This window comes from Salarias fasciatus, chromosome 7, assembly GCF_902148845.1.
Source record: "Salarias fasciatus chromosome 7, fSalaFa1.1, whole genome shotgun sequence".
NCBI classification, from domain to species: Eukaryota; Metazoa; Chordata; class Actinopteri; order Blenniiformes; family Blenniidae; genus Salarias; species Salarias fasciatus.
In genome coordinates this window covers 29,071,382-29,089,172 of record NC_043751.1, presented here as the reverse complement: position 1 = coordinate 29,089,172, position 17,791 = coordinate 29,071,382, and the positions used below count along the sequence as shown (strand labels likewise).

The 17,791-nt window shown below is 43.0% G+C and overlaps 1 protein-coding gene across 1 annotated transcript in view; it reads left to right on the top strand.

Annotated features, from left to right (window-relative positions):
• Positions 1-15,963, top strand: part of cdh13 (cadherin 13, H-cadherin (heart)) — a 378,606-nt gene extending 362,643 nt beyond the window's left edge. The window contains exons 14-15 of the mRNA XM_030095419.1: positions 2,064-2,282; positions 15,680-15,963. Coding sequence (XP_029951279.1) covers positions 2,064-2,282; positions 15,680-15,687 — 227 coding nt within the window. The 3' untranslated portion in view covers positions 15,688-15,963. The remainder of the gene's footprint in view (positions 1-2,063; positions 2,283-15,679) is intronic.
• The last annotated feature ends 1,828 nt before the right edge of the window (positions 15,964-17,791 follow it).

Genomic DNA, 17,791 nt, shown 5'->3' with positions numbered 1-17,791 from the left:
TGGTTTCTCCATTCAGAGAAATCGATGCAGCTCCTCTACATTGAGAGACTGACATTCACATTTCATTCTCTGGCAAAAAACACAACTCAAGGCATACAATGTTTTCTTATTCCAGTTTGCTTTTCACCGTGAGCTTTGAGCCTGGTCTCGCAGAGTTGGAAGAAAACACCCAAGAGAATTAAGGAATAAAAATAACCAAAGAAAAGAAAGTGTCGGCGCGGTGAGAAGAAAACTGCCGAACCAGGAAAGTCAGTTTCACACCATGAGTGTTCAAGGGTCGAGTCTTCTGAACACGGTGCTGATACGATCCCACCCAGAGTGCAGAGAGGGGTTGTTTTAATTGCAGCTGTTCCCACACAGTCAATGATTAGGATGAAGAAGGGAGGGGAAGAAAAATAACAAATCCTACAATGTGGAAGGTGGAGAGAAGGAAAGGCAGATAACCAAGACATTGAATCAGGGTTTCATGGCCGACAGCGCTGTCTGTGTGTGTTTGAGTGACAGACCAGAGCTAAAACCTGCCCAGAGGTATTAGCTGTGACTGACAGCGGGAGAGGGAGGTACAGACACTTCTCAATCACCGGCGCTGGAAGAGCCTGATAGGGCCAGCTGAAAATGCTCCCACTCCCAGTGAAATGGACTGGCACTGTGCTGGCCGCCGCTCTGTGTGTGTGTGTGTGTGTGTGAGTGCCTTTCGAGCCAGTACAGTGAAATCCTGAATTTAAATGTACTACAGGCTTTCCATATAAAACAGCGAGGTTTTACCTCAAGACAATGGTAATAGAGACATTTTTGATCCCTCTTGAATCAAATAAGGGTGAAACACACCGAGCAGTCGTGGTTATCAATCATCACAACCACTGCGTCTCTTCACTGTGGCTGCTGCTACGAGCTGTTGATTGGATATCAGGGAGAACTTGTTTCTCCATGAACTTTGTTGATGTTAAATTTTGGAAATTCCAGGAGGAACTGGTGAAAGTGCCAAGTTAAAGCAAGTAGCCACAGGCATGAATGGGAGCCGCGCTGAACTCTCTTTGCTGAACTTATGCATTTTATGCTAAATTCAAATAAAGTTTGTGCGGATTTTAGAATTTATAAATAATTTAATTCTAAAGTCCCAAACCCTTCACCCACCCATTGCAGAAATATAGGTTTGTGAGGTCTCGTTCTTCAAATCCACAAACAAAACCAGCATGTCTGGAGAAAATACACGCATGTACAGCGAGAACATGCAAACTCCATAAAACCTCATTAGCCACCATGCTGACATAGTAAATGGAACACTAATAAAGCTTTGAAACATCCTTTTGACCAGGATCTAAACCAGTAATAAGGTCTGTGATTGATTCAATAATTACATCACCAGCGACATTAAAAACTGAAAATCAGGGAATATCAAGGAATCTTTGTTTATGAACATTTTAAACAGCAGCGTTCAGTCAGACTCATGTTGATGACTCACATAATACTATGATTTTGCAGTTTGATTGCTTGTTAGTGTTGTTTCTTTTTTCTTAAGTGAAAAAATTCCAATTTTCTAGTGATTAAAACATTCTGTATGTCTGAAATCTGAACCCAGTGTGACCAGTGTTCCAACAGACAGATGATCAGAGTACGACTGTCTGAATTTTATGTCCCACTGCGCTCACGCATTATTAAATCAGACCCTGAGGAAATAATAATTTGCTTCTATAACATGTTTATTACACTTCATTATTGTACAGTTGGACAGTGTGCTTTCTCTGACTGAATAAAAAGCTCAAAGTTCCTCAACCTGAAGATAACAGACAAATAAAATCTGGAGTTTTGCATATTGTGACACATTTCCAGCCGGCTCTGGCACTTCTGCTCACGTTCGTGTCTCTTAAGGAATTTTTAAATGTGATGCAATAAATTGCAACAATCTCATGCAACTTAAGTAGTGCCAGTTTTGTGTTGCTCTAGTTGAGCTCACCAGTTTTGAGCTATAAAGCGCATGATAAGTTTTGCCTGGCGGGAAAAGGAGCTCCTAATGTGCAATGTGTGCGTTCTGCCCTCCTCTCCCCCATCTGTGCGTCCTGCAGCCACACACTCCCAGATCATGCTCCTGCACAGTCTGAAGAAAGCCAACTACCAGCTCCCGCTGCTGATCACCGACTCAGGCGTGCCCCCCCTGTCCAATAACACAGAGGTCAAAGTTCAGGTGTGCATCTGTAAGAAGAACAAGATGCACTGCAGCTCTGCCCACTCTCAGCGCAGCAGTCTTCTGGTGCTGCTGGCGACACTCCTGCTCGTCCTACTCTGTAAGTACCGTCTCACACACACACACACACACACACACACACACACACACACACACACACACACACACACACATCAAAGAATGACCAAAAACACAAGGTGAGGCTTCTAATTTAATTTTTTTTTTCTGACAAATCATTTCAAACGATTTTAAGGATGTTTATGTTCAAAAGTAATTCATTCGACTTTGTGATTGGCGAAAATTGAGATACATCATTTCCATTCCACAACTTCGCATTGCTCTTTTTTTTCATGAAAGTGTGTCTTTTGCTTTTATGTGCTTCTATTTTTTTTTTTTTTTTGTGCTGATGCCTTGAGCTCTCCCCAGGAAGTCAAACTTGACTTTTCTCTCAATATCTCATTTAAGCCATTAGAGGCAGCATGAATAATTCAGCCCCCTCTCCATTCACAACAAATATGTAACGGAGTGTGTGGAACAGCTGAGGCGCTCAGATCCCCCCCCCCCCCCCCCCCCCGCCTGCGCTGGTTCTCTGTAGTTTATCGTCTGGCTCGCTGTAAGCTGCAGGCTGCATGCAGCGGGAGGGTTGGTGATGGAGTGAAGGCAGAGACGACGGGGAAAATGAGAAATGGGAGAGGAACGAGGAAAGCAGACGTGATGGATCGACGCAGAAAGTGCAGGAACAAGAGTTTAATTCTGGGCCCTAAAAGATTGTGTGGTCTCAATTATTTCATCTTTGTTCTGCTCATTTGTGTTTGACTGTGAAATGATTCACTGAAGATCATCAGACAAATTACAGACATGTTTTTCTGTCTTCCAGCCTTCCCTCTACTTTTTGTCTTTTTTTTTCTTCCTACTGATCTTAACATCTCTTTTCTCCCTTATTCGTCATCAGTCCCACTTTTATATTCGGTCTCTCGTCCTTCAGCTTTCTTTTTCCCCTCCTTCATTCTTCACTGTACCACTTATTGTGCTTCTCTGGGTTTTTTTTTTTTCCTTCTTTCTTTTTTGCAATCAGCCGCGCTCGCTCCATAATCCCAATGCTTACAGGCAGAATCTCTCCTTCTCATTTTCTTCTTTTCTCATTTTTTCAAGCTCTGGAATGACCCATTGATCTGCCCCGGGGTATGGATCAGCCTGGCTATCGATGCATATCATCGCTCTGTCATTTCTGAGCAGCGTGCGGTGAAGGCTGCGCCCGTAATGATTCTGTTTCAAGCTCTTTGGCTTCTGTTGCAGTCGTGATGCACGGCTTTACACGCTGCAAACTAACTGCGACATATTCTATTTATCGACGAGGCCGATGCTGTGTCAGCATTTGCAGACGAGGACCTCTCCAAAACATCCCGGCTGGAGAAATGACTTCACAGTTTTGCTTTTGGTAACACCGTCTGGTTTCTATGGCAGCAGCAGCACGAGTCTCAACAAGAAAGCATGATAATTGGTTGACATACCAAGATGGCATTAGCAGAGTCCTCTCTGCAGATGTCCTTTTCCCCTGAACGACAGTAGCATTCATTACTGCACTGTAAACAGAGCCGTGACAGACAGTGATATTCATTAGCCAAATGGCTGCTCCACATCACAGCGTTTTTCTTGGGTCTGCCTCTTTCTGTGCCTGTGAAACGTGTCCGTTCATTTGGACCGAGGCGTGTCTTCATGGTCAGAACAGACAAAAAGCAGAGTTAACCTGGAGCTGGAGGGAGGAGATTAGGAAACAAGGACCGTGTGTGTTCAATGGGAACCTGAGACCGCATTACAGCCGGGCAGCGGAGGCTTCCACGGATTCAGATGTAGGACACACACACACACACACACACACACACACACACACACACACACACACACACACACACACACACACACACACACACACACACACACACTCAGCGACAGGTACCAGGAGAGATGACTCCTGCTCGAGCTCATCACGGAGACCTGTGCTGGGGGACAGATAGAGGGGACTGATCACACTGCAGTGGATAGTCAGATAGTCTGACAGTGAGGCGGAGAGGATCCCGTTTCAATTCCCTTATCTCCAGGCTGAACTCTGACCCCACAGCAGAGAGATGAAGGGAGAAAAAAATGAACAGACCCAGAAGGAAAGGATGTGGAGAGGAAACGAGAGAATGAAGGTGTGCAGATTAAACTCCTCACTTTTTGTTCTGTTTTGTGCTCACCAGGCTCCGGATATACAGACATGACCAGGAGTCCGGTTTTCCTCATTTCACCATCTTATTTCAACATCTATCACCTGATTATAACACATGATTTCAAGTCTTGTCATTTTATTAATATAAGAATAATAAAAATCAACCTCCTAATTTACTGCCATCTTCTGTTTGCTGACAGAATTTAGCATAATCCCAGTAACTCCAGTAACTTTTTCTTTACTGTGGTACAGACTAAACATTTTAAACAGTCTATATTTTCCAAATCTGAACAATTAATACCAAAAGTTACAGCATCTTCACATAAATCCAATTTTATAGATCCAAAACACAGTCAGACATCCCAGAAACATTTAAAATAGTTCCATTGTGCATCATTTTGCTTACATGGTTTTGATAACAGTAGAACAGTTTGGCTTTATGGCTCATGCTAGTTGGCTGGCTTTCATGGCAACATCACCGATAACTCAGCTCAGGTCTCAGTGTTGTATGCTGTGTTGTGTTTTGTGTTAAAAATACCATGCTTTCTTTGAAACCTTCAGAATTTTCTTGGTGGTTTTGGTCCATGGACCTTATGTTTGACACCCCTGTTCGAGACCATCAATACCAAGGCTCAGTTAAAAGGGATGAAATCTTCTGTGGAAATATGAGACAAGGATGAATTCCCATGAAACACTGAGTCCAGAAATAAAATAATTCAATATGAAGATCCATCATCACAGCTGGTCTGTTGACATGATTTCTTTCATGAATCTAACAGCAAAATGACGAGAGCTGAAGTCCATAAATGTCCACAATATCTCATCCGCACTTATGCCATGGTTATTTAAACAGCATGCACATAAAATTATGTGCGAACTGTTCATTGGTAATGAGAAAACACTCATCATGCAATTTCACAGTGTTCACCCCGACCAAACATCACGAAAAAGCTGGACAAAATATACAAACTCTTTTCTCCCTGGAACTTTATCCCCCTCATTGATTATGATTAGAGACCCTCATTTACTGGTTCTCACTTAATGCAAACTGTAGTTTTGGAAAACCAACTTCAAGACAGACTGAAATGACTTCAGTTGAGTTTAATGAAGACAGACGCAGAATTTTATCACACTGTATTATCAGTTTAGCAATTTTTGACAGAAATATGTTTCTGTGTATATTTTTGTAATAATGGAATGGAACTGATTTACTCCTTTACTAAATTGAGAAGAACATACATTATCACAATACCTGTAATTTTCCAAATACCAAACAACTCCAACCGAAAATGACTACAGTCTCAATTTGAAGCCAGTTTTAATGATAACTTCTGGTGCAAAATCCAGTGAAATGTTCAAAACGCTTCTCCAGTGGCTGCTGCATTATGCATGTTTTTGCAAACTCACCCTGACAGCATGGCTTTGAGCAGCAAGGTAGGAAGCTTTCACGCTGATACTTCAGCTTCACTGTTGTGTCTGACACTAAGAAATTTGTCTTGGGGGGAAAAAAAGACATGTTCTTTGAAATTGTTAACCATTGGATTGCAAGTTTGGCGGGCTGGATCAGAACTTTTTGGCCCACGGACCTTATGTTTGATACTTCTGTCTGAGGCAGTTTCTGATATCTATAGATTATAAGAGCAACCAGAAAGCAGCAGGATAGAGTTTTGTGATCATAAACTCGCCACAGTGGACCAATCAATACTACCATCAAATCTCAAAGATGATTCACCAGCGTGTCAAATCCAAATAAATTGTGTGGTATCTGGTAGTAGGGTTAAACGTCAACATGAACCACGTCATGAACAGCTTCAATTACACTTTATTCACTTGTGTAAATTCATACCTGCATTCCAGACATTCAATATGTGTCTCTTTTGATGACATTGTTACTGTGACCAGTACATCCAGTAGTGTGATTCAGGGTGTTGGAATGCAGATGTTTGTCCTCGTGTCCAGGTGAAGCAATATCGTAGATACGCTTGTGTCCACACACACATTCACGCAGTCTGTTCATGAAATGATCCGCCTGATTTATTTTCTTGAAAGTTCCCTGGACTTCTTTGATTCTTTCGCTGGCTGTACGTGAGCTTTGCTGTGAAACACCGCCCCATGGTTATAATCTGTTAGCAAACTTCTTTAAAACGTACCAGATTAAGGGCTTCATCCATATCTGTCCTCATCAGGAGTGTCAAACTCCTTTTAGTTCAGGGTCCACATAAAGCCCAAGCTCATCTTGACTCTGCTAGACTGGTAAAATATCGGCATAATGACCTTTAAATTTGAACTTCTTTGTTGTTGCGCAGAGTGTACTTTCATTTTTCACAAAAAACTACTCAAACTACTCAAAACTATCTCAACATAAAGCCAAATTAAATTTTTTTCTGTGCAAAAATACTATCAAATGTCCAAAAAGCACAATCCGAAGTCCAAAAATCTGTGGTTTATTTGAAATTTTTCCATTTTGCTTGGTGGGTTGGCATGGCAGGCTGTAATGGAGTGGACCGGTTTTGGCCCACAGGCCTTATGTTTGACACCACTGGTCTACATATTCAACATTGAGCACAAATGGGACTTTAGGATGGTTTAAAAAAGAAAAAAAAAAAAAAACATCTAATCCAGTATTACCAAACCAAAAAGAAATAAAGTCAACAAACTCAAATCAGATTGCAACCAAACAGGAATCGACCCCGAGGAGAGAGAAAAAAATAACAAAATGAATCTAAATCCTGTGCGATCCAAGAACCGACATGACGACGCAGACGAAGGGCTGTAACTCGCCCCACATCTGTAGATTTCTGTAAGAGAAGGTTCTGGAGTGGAAACTGGAGGCAGGAAGGTAATTGAAAGTCTACTTTGTGCTTTTATGCCGTGAGTCGGTCTCAGAGCCTGCACCCTCAGTACTTTGCCAAGAATCACATCACAATCATAAATAAATGGTAAAATAGCCAATCAAAAGCCAGTTACCACGGTCGCCCAGCCCGTTTCTTTGTGACTTTCTGTGAGTTTTGCAGGCGCAGAGCCGTTAAAACTGCCACCTGTCAGATGAATCAATGGAAAGATTTGCCAGCGTAAGAGCAGATCAAGAGAATGCACTTACGCCGAGGCATTAACAGTCTGGCCGAAAGCACTTAAAACAGGCTGTGATGTGAAGCTGCAACATTGACAATTAGTACTGTAATGAGGCCTCATTTTCCAACGTCACACTTGTGCAAATTGCTGGGATTTAAGGTGACCACAGAAGCTTTTCCCCATTAAGCAGATTAATGTTAGAGTGCATACAGATGTCATTCTACGCGGCGAACCTCAAACGCTTAGGTGAAATTAAATTAAAACAGTGTTTATCTTTTTTTGATGAGAGTCTTAAGCGCGGAAGAATTCATTCCCCAGCTTTAGCGGTGCTGAAATATTTAATAAATTCCCAAAATGAGGTAAAAATAGCTCCGTTCATGTAAGCTGCTTTTAAAAGAAACCGTATTCCTTTATCAGCAGCACGTTTTTAGTACATTGTACCTGTCGTGTTGAATGTATCAGAAGTAACAGCGCGAGGAGAAGAAAAAGAGCCAAAAAGCTTTAGTGTTCAGACTCCGGTGTGAGTGTCTGTGTGCTTCCGAGGCTCCAGACAAGAAAAAGAAAATGACTAAAAACAGAAAAGGCTGTCTTCAGCAGTACGTCAGGTCTTCATGCTCTACCTGAGAAGTCAAGAGATGAATAGAATCAATAGAGAAGGAAGAAAAGAAAAGCCCTGCATCATCTCTCCCCGGCTGACAGATTGTCTCTTGTGTGCGTCTCGTCGAAGATAAACTAATATAAATGATGTGTGGGTTTGTGAAGCCCGCCGATTCGTACGACGGCCAGCCTGACTGTTGCTGTCGTTAATATCGGCCGATCGCACCTTTTCCGTCCGTCCGCCGAATTCTCTGCAACTTTTCCCCCTCCGCCCCCCTCGGCATCAGTCGGCTCAGGAACACACACACACACACACACACACACACACACACACACACACACACACACGCTTATTTGTTGTCTGTCTTCACTCCCTGCCATAAGAGTGCTTGACCGCGGTAACTTTTCAGGCCCCTTAATAATGTATGTCACCCCGCAGTCCGATAGGAAGGAGAGTGAACGTGTGTGTGTGTGCGTGCGTATGTGTGTGTGTGTGTGTGCGTAGAGTGCTATAACATACACTGTGTCCTTTAATACTGAAGAGACCTTCATTGGCAGTTGCAGGATTGGCAGACAAATCCCAAGGCTTTCCAGCAGCCTGCTTTCTCTCATCCTCCCGCTCTCTTTTGAGATCATTATGCCGTCGACTCCCACAAACATCCGCCACACACGTTCAGTACACACACACACACACACGGGGGGAGATTACTTTAAAGCAGAGAACAGTTGTGCGTATCGACGAGGAATGCTTCGAGATGCACAAAACAAACACGTACACATCTGATGTGGTTCTCGTCTGGAGATAAGACCTCCTAATTGGGAACAATAAATGCAAGGAGGTCCATGTTTTAAAAAAAAGAAAAAAGACTGCAGACACGTGCAAAAATGCAGCTTTGCATAAGAAGGATTTCTGACTTTTCAAGTAATTACAAGGAGCAGTTCTTTGGTTGGAGCGACTCGCCGGTGGCTCAGTGACACAGATGACCACACTGCCCCCTATCAGCGCTGAAGTGAACTGCCTGGCTCTGCACAGAGCAGCCACTATCTCCCCGCTGCAGCCTCAGAATGAAAATCCGCCGTGTGGATGATGTGAGGCTGGAGGAAATGAGTTGGCCAAAGCCGGAAGTGTGTTTAAAAACGTCTGGTTCTGCGTTTATAGGTGGCGTTGGGATCGGCGGATGCAGATTAACGTGCTTATGAGAAATAAGGTGATAAACAGGAAGTCTCGGTGGGGGTGAGTGTTGAGGCTCTCACCTGCTCTCGCACACCCTCGTCACGCCGCGCTGGAGCAATTTCACCCCAGATGTGTTCAGTTTAAGAAGATCATTATGCTCAAGCCGCATGGAAAAGTCTGTTCCTTCCAGGATTAGCGGCTTCAGCGGCAGATCTGGGCGTCGTTAATGCATTGCGGGGAGGCGCCGCTCCTCTTTGGGTTCCTCTGCATTTTCTAAGCAAGAGTGATAATGTAATTCCAACAGTAAAGAAGCGAGAGAGCGAGCGAGAAGGCGGAGTGAAAACAAAGCATTTACCATTAAACACAACAAACAACTCCCAGCCCAGATGCCACTAATTTACCTCCATCCTCCTGGGGTTTTAGTCCACACGATTCCTCTTCTCTGATCCCTCGCTTTGCTCTGACAGCCACTTTTCCTCTTCCTTCTCCAGCTCTACACTAATCCCCTTCCAGCCAGAGAGACGGGATGTTTAGGGGCTTATTTACTCTTGTAAAAATATGACTTTTTCACAGCTTTCTTTGAAGAGGCCTCATGCCAGAGTGCTGCATACAGTGGGAGAGTTGTTTCTGCCTTTGAATCACGCTGCGCAGGGGTTTTGATCTTTGAGCCGAGATGTGAAAAGACACTCTCGAGCATTTAAAGAGGTGCACTGCGCCGAAAGACAAAAGGCTGCAACCAACAACATATTTCAATGAATATTTAGAGGCCTTCATTATTTATTCACTAAATACATAATGAATAGTTAGTTATTCTGTTAGAAAGCTGGTTGACGGCTCTGATTTCCTTTATGAATAAGATTCCGTGGCTTCTGCATAATTCATTCAAGCGGTGGAATAGTACATTAACGCATCTTACCTAAACATGTGGACTGCATGGCATCACAGGTATACAAATGAAGAAAGTTTCCATTGCAGAGGTAGAGTTTACTTTCTGATCATTACCAAGTTCTGCCTTAAGGCGTCATGAATTGTTCATGAATATAAAGTTGTAGCATGAGGCTGCACTCGTGTCTCACTCGTGTATTATGAATGATTTGTTGCTGCATGTGGCGGTACATCCATTAAACAGTCATTTCAGGAACATGCAGAGATATTCAAACTACAAAAATAGCCTCAAATGAGAGTGTGGCCAGATGACGTAATGCAGCTACAATCTTATTTCCCCCAGCCTGGCGCTCGTGTATCAATAAGGGATCACACCTTGGACCTTTCTCTCAGCTGAATAATGGAAGAGGATCAAAATAATGGAGAAAATGTAACACCGAAAAGACTCGGTTCCTAGACTGTCAATTTTCTAAAAGCATTTCAATGATTTACTGGAGGATTTAAAGGAGTTGAGTGAAGAATGTGAAAAAGATGAGATTGACTGATGTTGGAAAACGAAAAGAAAACTTTACAGCCATCACTCAGTGCTGTCAGACTCATTTTACTTCAGGGGCCACAGACCGCCGAATCCTTAAAACCTCTGAATAACAAATCCAGACGAGTTATCTCACTTTTGGTGCAAAGATGTCCACATTTAATACACATTTTAGAAACTCTGTTTGCTCAACCTCAGATTTCTGAAGAGGGAATAAGTTAATTATGATATTCTGACACACTGCCTGCTTTATTGAAAAAGGTTGTATGATATGTCCTTTGGGCTGGTTCTGGTCTCCAGGCTTTATTATTGACACTTTTTCTCATATGTTGGAATGTCTTTTTATGTACGAACTGGACGCTCACACTGAAACTGATGTTCTGGAAACGAGGAGTCTTTCGCTCTGGAATCCAGTCCAGCCAGTCCTGGTCTCTCAGTTCCCTTCTTCAGTTGATTCGATCCACTTATTCTGCACCAGATGATCTGAGCGGTTGGTGTTGAGGATCTCGCTCAAAAACCGAAGGTTGTGAAACGGCAGCATCGAGATTTGAACCAAACTCATCTCTCTACTCCTCAAATCTTCATCTAAATCCCAGTAAAACTCCTCCGACGCTCCAAAGCTCAATAAGCACATGGAAAACACGTCAGTATCTGCCACGCAGAAAACAAAAATCACACGTTTGTTTCCCAACATTGAGTTTCAGTCACTGCAGTCAAATGTAATCTCATTTCATTATTGTCACACCTGTCACACCCACAGTCTGAAGTTCCAACTGCTCCCATTCTTTTACCTGAAAGACTAATGAAAGTGTACATAATGTAACTTCTGCCGTGCACCTGGAACTGATGTACATCAGTACATCCTTCTAAAAGATTAAATGAAGAAAGGCATGCTGGGAAATACTACTGTTTCTCCAATAAATGTCTCCTCCTTTCTCTTCCCACAGTGAATCAAACTCACCTTCAGTCAGTGTCTCCTTAACGGTGGAGTCTTTTGGCAGGAAGGTTTCTTTAAAATCATACTGTTGACTCTGATCTGGCTGGAAATTAGTACATTTTGTCTGTCTGCAGACACACACTCGACATTTTTTCAGTGACCTTGTTTGACCCTGAGGGGTAATTCAAGGCACATTAGGTAGTATCTTTATATTGAACACATCAACATACTACATGTAAAAAAAATGAATAAATAAAACCATCATGTAAAAAAAAAAGGTATGTAAAGATAAGAAGATTTATAAATTAAACACACGTTTCATTCTACAAAAAAACTGAATGCAGCCTAATAAGAAGCAGATTTCATCTATATCTATAGTCTCTGTTTTCTAATATGGTGTAGGATCCCACGTGTGAACGGATCCCTCTCTCATTAAAAGACAAGCCTGGAACCTGAAACTGGGATTATTAAAAATTAAGTCCCAGCCTTATGTTTTCTGACACTGGGATCTCTCCTTATGAATAATCGCCCCGAAGCGTTGAATGTATTCTCATTCAGTGTGTGCCTGCCTGCTTGTCAAAGTCAGTTTGTGATTGAGCGCACTGTACATGATCAGACCGTCGCTCTCCTTGGACCGAAATTCACCTTAAAGTGCTCATTTAATTAGAAATTCTTGTAATTTAGGGAATAATTTATCCAGTGATTTCATTCATCATTAAATCCTGGGTTGGTCTGGCTTATTAACTTTCATTACAGTCAGGGTTACCCTGACAGATCCTCTGTCTTCCTCCGTAATGTCTCATCTTCATGCTGCAATGCCTCTGTTTTTGTTGAGCAGCCGTGACATACCTGAGCTAATCAGCTGTCACCCTCTTCTCCTCTCGGCAATTAGAAAGGCTGGGAAACAGTAACTGTTCCCTCCAGTGTCCCAATTCCTCCTCGCCTCCCACGGTGTTAAATTTACATTTTACGCATTAAGCCGGCGCTTTCACCCGCCGAGACTTACAATAAGTGGAGAAGGAGAGATAAGTCAACATCAGTGAATCGCTGTGATACTCCATTAGGTCATTTACATACTGAGGGAGAGGAGGCGTCGGGGAGGGCCTGTTGCCGGCGCTCTGAAGGGGACGCAGGGTTTTCCTTCCGGCTTTTTGTGACGGAGACTGTTCATGTAAACATACACTGGAGCTCATACTGCATGTAGAGGAGCTTCTGCAGGCGGCAGGCAGATGGGAGAACATGACGGCGCGTGTGATAAATGTCACATTTAGACTTTCTGTTTACAAGTACGCATCTGTGTGTACATGCAGCGCGTCCATTACGCTTCCATCTGATGTATGTCCAGTGTGCATCCAGTGGAAATGCAATGCAGCGCGGCGGGAGCCGTTATGCAAGCCTCCCTCCTCCGAGGAGCGCCGCCCGCCGTAACGTGAAGTGACTCATTCATTACCGGGCCAATCTCAGGTGTTGTGATTATATTCTGCTATTCCTCAGTCCCTCTTCCGCCGATCTAATGCTCTCTTTCATCTGCTCCTGACCTGCGAGTTCGGCGTCGGCGCTCGTGTTGGAGGTGAGGGAAATTGATTCAGCGATGTATTTTCATGTCAAGGCTGCGACTCTTTTTTGCCAGAAGGAAGCGTTGCCTCTTTTATATCCAGCTCCCCATGTGAGGTGAATCAGGGCTGCCAGAGTCTCATAAGATTTGCGAAACCCAATATCAAAGTCTGAAGTCTCTTTGACTCATTTCTCAGTTTTTATTTACCTTTTTTTTTTTTGTTTTTTTGTTTTTTTGATGGGGACATTTAGGCTTGGACATTTTGAAAGGAAGCATTGGAAAAAAAAAAAAAAAAACCTCCAAAGAAAGAAAAACCAATCAGCCCCACCCATTTCATACCCTCCCCCTTATTAGGTATTCACCTCCATTCAGGCACGCTTCGATCGCTCCGCCATTTTTTGAAGTGTACAGTCCATTTCATTTCACAATGTCTGGGAAAATTACAGTTCACATTCTTCAAGACTGCGCCGTGATCTTATAGAGGGAGAGAAAAGAAGGGGGGGTAGAGACGAGGGGGAGAAAGAAAAAAGCCTGAAAGACGTATCGACGTGTCAACAGTCAAAACTCCGATCAGCTCGTCTGCCAACTTATTAAGCAACGCTCTCAAGAGCCGAGACCGTAATACTGTGAGAGCCACTCACGCACGAACAACGGGAACACATAAAGCTCCACAAACAAACACGAGCTATGACAAATTACCACCTCCAATTTAGTTGTTTTACACCTCATTTTGCTGAATGCTTTCTGCTAGATTAGCAGTAAAAAGGCAAGGCTTAAAGGTAAGCCTGTTAAGTAAGACAAAACGCTCATGATACACCCGATGCTTCCTCTCAGCAGCCACTCTGACATCTTCCACTCACAGTCGACTGTCTTCAGCTCACCTATCGACGAGTGAGCTCCTCTATTGAACTCCAAAACTAAATGCACACCTAAAGCACAAAGAAAGTTTTCAGTTTTCACCTGAAAATGTCGTGCATTCAGTCCTTGTTTACAGTATCGACTACCGTTCTCAGGCCCGCTGTCTTTTTATCATTGAAAATTGGACAGAGTATTACAGAACAGGTCTTAATTAAACTTTCTAAACCTAAATTGTTAATATTGGACAAGCAAACTCTTTATTAATCCAAATAATGCTTTGTACATATCCGTGGTAAACCAAAATTATATATTAAAAAAAAAATCTCATAATTAGCAGCTTATCTTTATCACGACAGACACAAACAACGGCAGATTTACTGCGCAAATTTTCAAGAACACAAAAAGGTGAATTCTGTGAGAAAAGTGTTTTTATTTTATTATTTTTTAACCTGGGTGTCAATTTAATTTGCTGGAGTTTATTCATTAATGAGTACAGTTGTACGTACAGCACATCTGCTGTGAGCCACAAAGCTAAATGACATTTACTCGAACTCGCTGCGCACTTCAGGCGATTAGCAGCAATTCTGCAGTAGTTTCCAATTTGGTGTGACTGTGTGACGCCCGCTTTTGGCAGCGAGATGTAGTTCGAGGACACGTTGGAGGCTGAATATGTACAGCGTTCAACACGACAATCAAGCCACATCAGAGCACAGATCGCAAAAAAGAGGGGATATGGAGAGAAAAAGAGGAGAGAAGCCGAGCGAAATGGCAACACAAGTGAGGGTTTGTGCCGAACGCTCCGCCGTCTCCAAACATGTCAGAAATAGAGAGCTGACTGGAAGGAGATGGCGGGCAGAGGTGCAATCAATAAACTCTCACATTTCATGTTGAAGTGTGTGTGTCTCTGTGTGTGCACATGTGTGTGTCTTCGTATTTGTGTCTTCTTCTTTTTTTCCAGTGTCAAATTTCACCCATACTCATTGAAAGCAATTGCCGCCGATTGATGAGACAAACTGTCACATTACCAGGCGGCTCGCCCGACCAGCAGTCTGTTAGCAGACTCTCTCTAAAAGAGTCTTTTAGTTCAGTCTGGACTGATCTGTTGAACAATGATAAATGTTGTATTTTTTTTGCCTGTTGGTTGTCCTCAGTACCAAACGCTGAACTCATGCTGGTGTAAAGTTGACGTATCACCCAGGTCCACATCAGAAGGTATTTAATGTGGACTGCAGCCTCTGCAGAAAGTGCATCTTAATAGCATGGTAAATCAAAAGCTTAGTGCCCTTGTCTGCATACTAATTTCAAGAGAAAGTTGCTTTTAATCAGCCGTATCGATTGAACTTGTCAAGATCGCTGAAGGAGGCGCACGCCGACACAGTTTGGGGTGTGGATTTTCACGCCGAAGCCAACAAAGTTGCGAGCGTCCGGGTCTACGAGTGAACAATGATAACTTCTGTTGTGTCCTTGCTGAATCTTTAATGATGCGATACCATCACCTGTCCTGTGTAATTGATTGCAGTTGATGTGGTTCGGCGGATTGACCTTGACTTTACAGTTTTTCTTATCTTTTCTCTCCTCTTTGTCCCACACATTGTTTCCTCTCTCTCCCCTTCTCCACCCTTCGTTATTTCCCTTTTCTCGCCCCTGTCCTCTCTTTCATCTCCTCCACCACCAGGCCTGTAGATTCTGCTGAAACCTCCCGTAGTCCCTTTTTGCAACACTGAAAAGCAACGACTTATCTCCCCCACGCAACCCAGGCTTAGGAGAGAAGAAAAAGAAGAGGAGGGAAAAGAAGCGAGAGGAAGTCTTCTCACCATGACAAATCAAACAAGAAAATACGCGCGGCTGGAACCACTCTCTTTTGTTTCAAACTCCCTGTTTATACCGCTGTCGCTCTCTTTCCTCTTCATCTTTCCTCGCCGCGTTGCATCCATCCCTCCATCCATCCCTCCATCCATCCATCACTTCATCCCTTCCTGACTGTCTTTGGCATTTCCCTCCACGTGCACGCTCCCTCCTGCGCTTCACCCCTGCATCGATTCCTCCATTACTTTTTACACTTTTCCATCGTATTCCATTTTGGCGCCTCGCCGTTGCGCTGGCAGGTAAACGTTGGGTGTTAGCAGTGTTGGTGGCAGCACGCCAAACCTGTAGGAGATACTTGAAACACCATGTCTATTGATATTGTACCGAAACAAAAGCTCGGAATATAATTCATATTGAACCGACTGCAAACCTCCAGTCATCCCCCCCCCCCCCCCCCCCCCCCCCCCCGTTTATCTCCGACCTCCGGCTTCCTCCTCCCGTTTCCGTCATTTTTTTGAATGTAGTTCCCTCCATCCCCTCCATCGCTTCCCCTCCTCATGCATAGCCATCACGCTCCTCGCTCTCTCTCTCGCTCTCGCTGCCCCCCTCGCCCTCTATCGACCTCTCTCCGTCCCTCACCGGGCCAGGGAACACTGCGAAGGCTGAGCCGCTGTCCTGGTTGAGGAAGAGCATTGACTTTTCGATGTGTTCCTTTTCTTTTCTCGTCACAGACTGTGTTTGATCTTGTTTCCTTCTTTAAGCGGAGAGAACAAAAGCCTGTTTTCTTTATCTGCAGTGGTCGTGGTCTTTTAGGACAAGGTGGTAGCCATAAGCCTTCAAAAGTCAGAAACTCTGGAGTCGTTTCTTCGATTTGCTTCTGTTTTTATTGCATTAGTTGTCATGGAGTGGAAAACAGTATATCTTTATAGTAACGGTGTAAACCTTAAAAAAAAAAAAGTACTATTATATAAATATTTTATTTTTTACCATTGTATAAATATACAGTATTGATTAACTTATGTACTTTGATTGCAAGTTTTTTGGTCACCCACACAGTGAGTAAATAAGATAAAGGAACCATTTTTGTTTTTTGTTCTGTGAATTTTAGACACTATTTCTAATGCTATTGATGTGTTGACTATGTTATTGTAACATCTCCTGTTTTCTTTTGGATTCTGTTTTGTTATGCTATTTTTTTTTTTTCAAATCTGTGATTAATTGCAGAGTCAGGAGTCTCGTTCTGATGACTGCCTTTGTGTTTGGGTTCGATTTTGTCTCCCGTCAGTTCTTCCCTCCCCCGTTTCTCTTCCCATCTCCCATTTCGAGTCACAAGAAGATGTCGAAGAAGAAAAACAAAAGGCTGTGGTTTTGGTGGATAGTTTCGCTTTTTTTCCTCTTGCCGCTCATTAAAGAACTTAGCGTGTGTGGGTTTGTTTGGAAGACCACCCTCAAGAAAAAGATGACATTTTGAATGAGTTACGTCTGTCTTTTGCACTAATTTAATAAAGCCGTTACTGAAAATTCCCACAATGCTGTGTGGCCGATTCTGTGTTTAAGGCCTTTTGATCCCATGAGAAAAGGAGTTTATATGACCATGCACCATGAATGTTAGCATGTGCGACGCGCATGTTAAGTATGTTTTTAATCAACTTGTGTGTTTAACGTTTCTAAAAGATTCATTTTTCCTTAAATAAAATAAATCCTTGAATATGTGAAGAGATGGACATCACAGCTTCGCAGTGATGGAAATTACATGTTATTAACTAACTTGCTGTGACAAGCACATCACTACCACAACACTAATGTTGCTATTAAGCACGAACGTCTGTTGCTCTTTTTGTCTAAATGATGGCGACTAATTACTAAATTAAATCATGCCAGCTGATAATAATGAGCTTAAGTTTGCCGGTGTTCAGTATTAACGTGTGGAAGTTGGCAAGTTAAGAGGATGTTTACAATGACGCACTTGAGCGCAGATGTA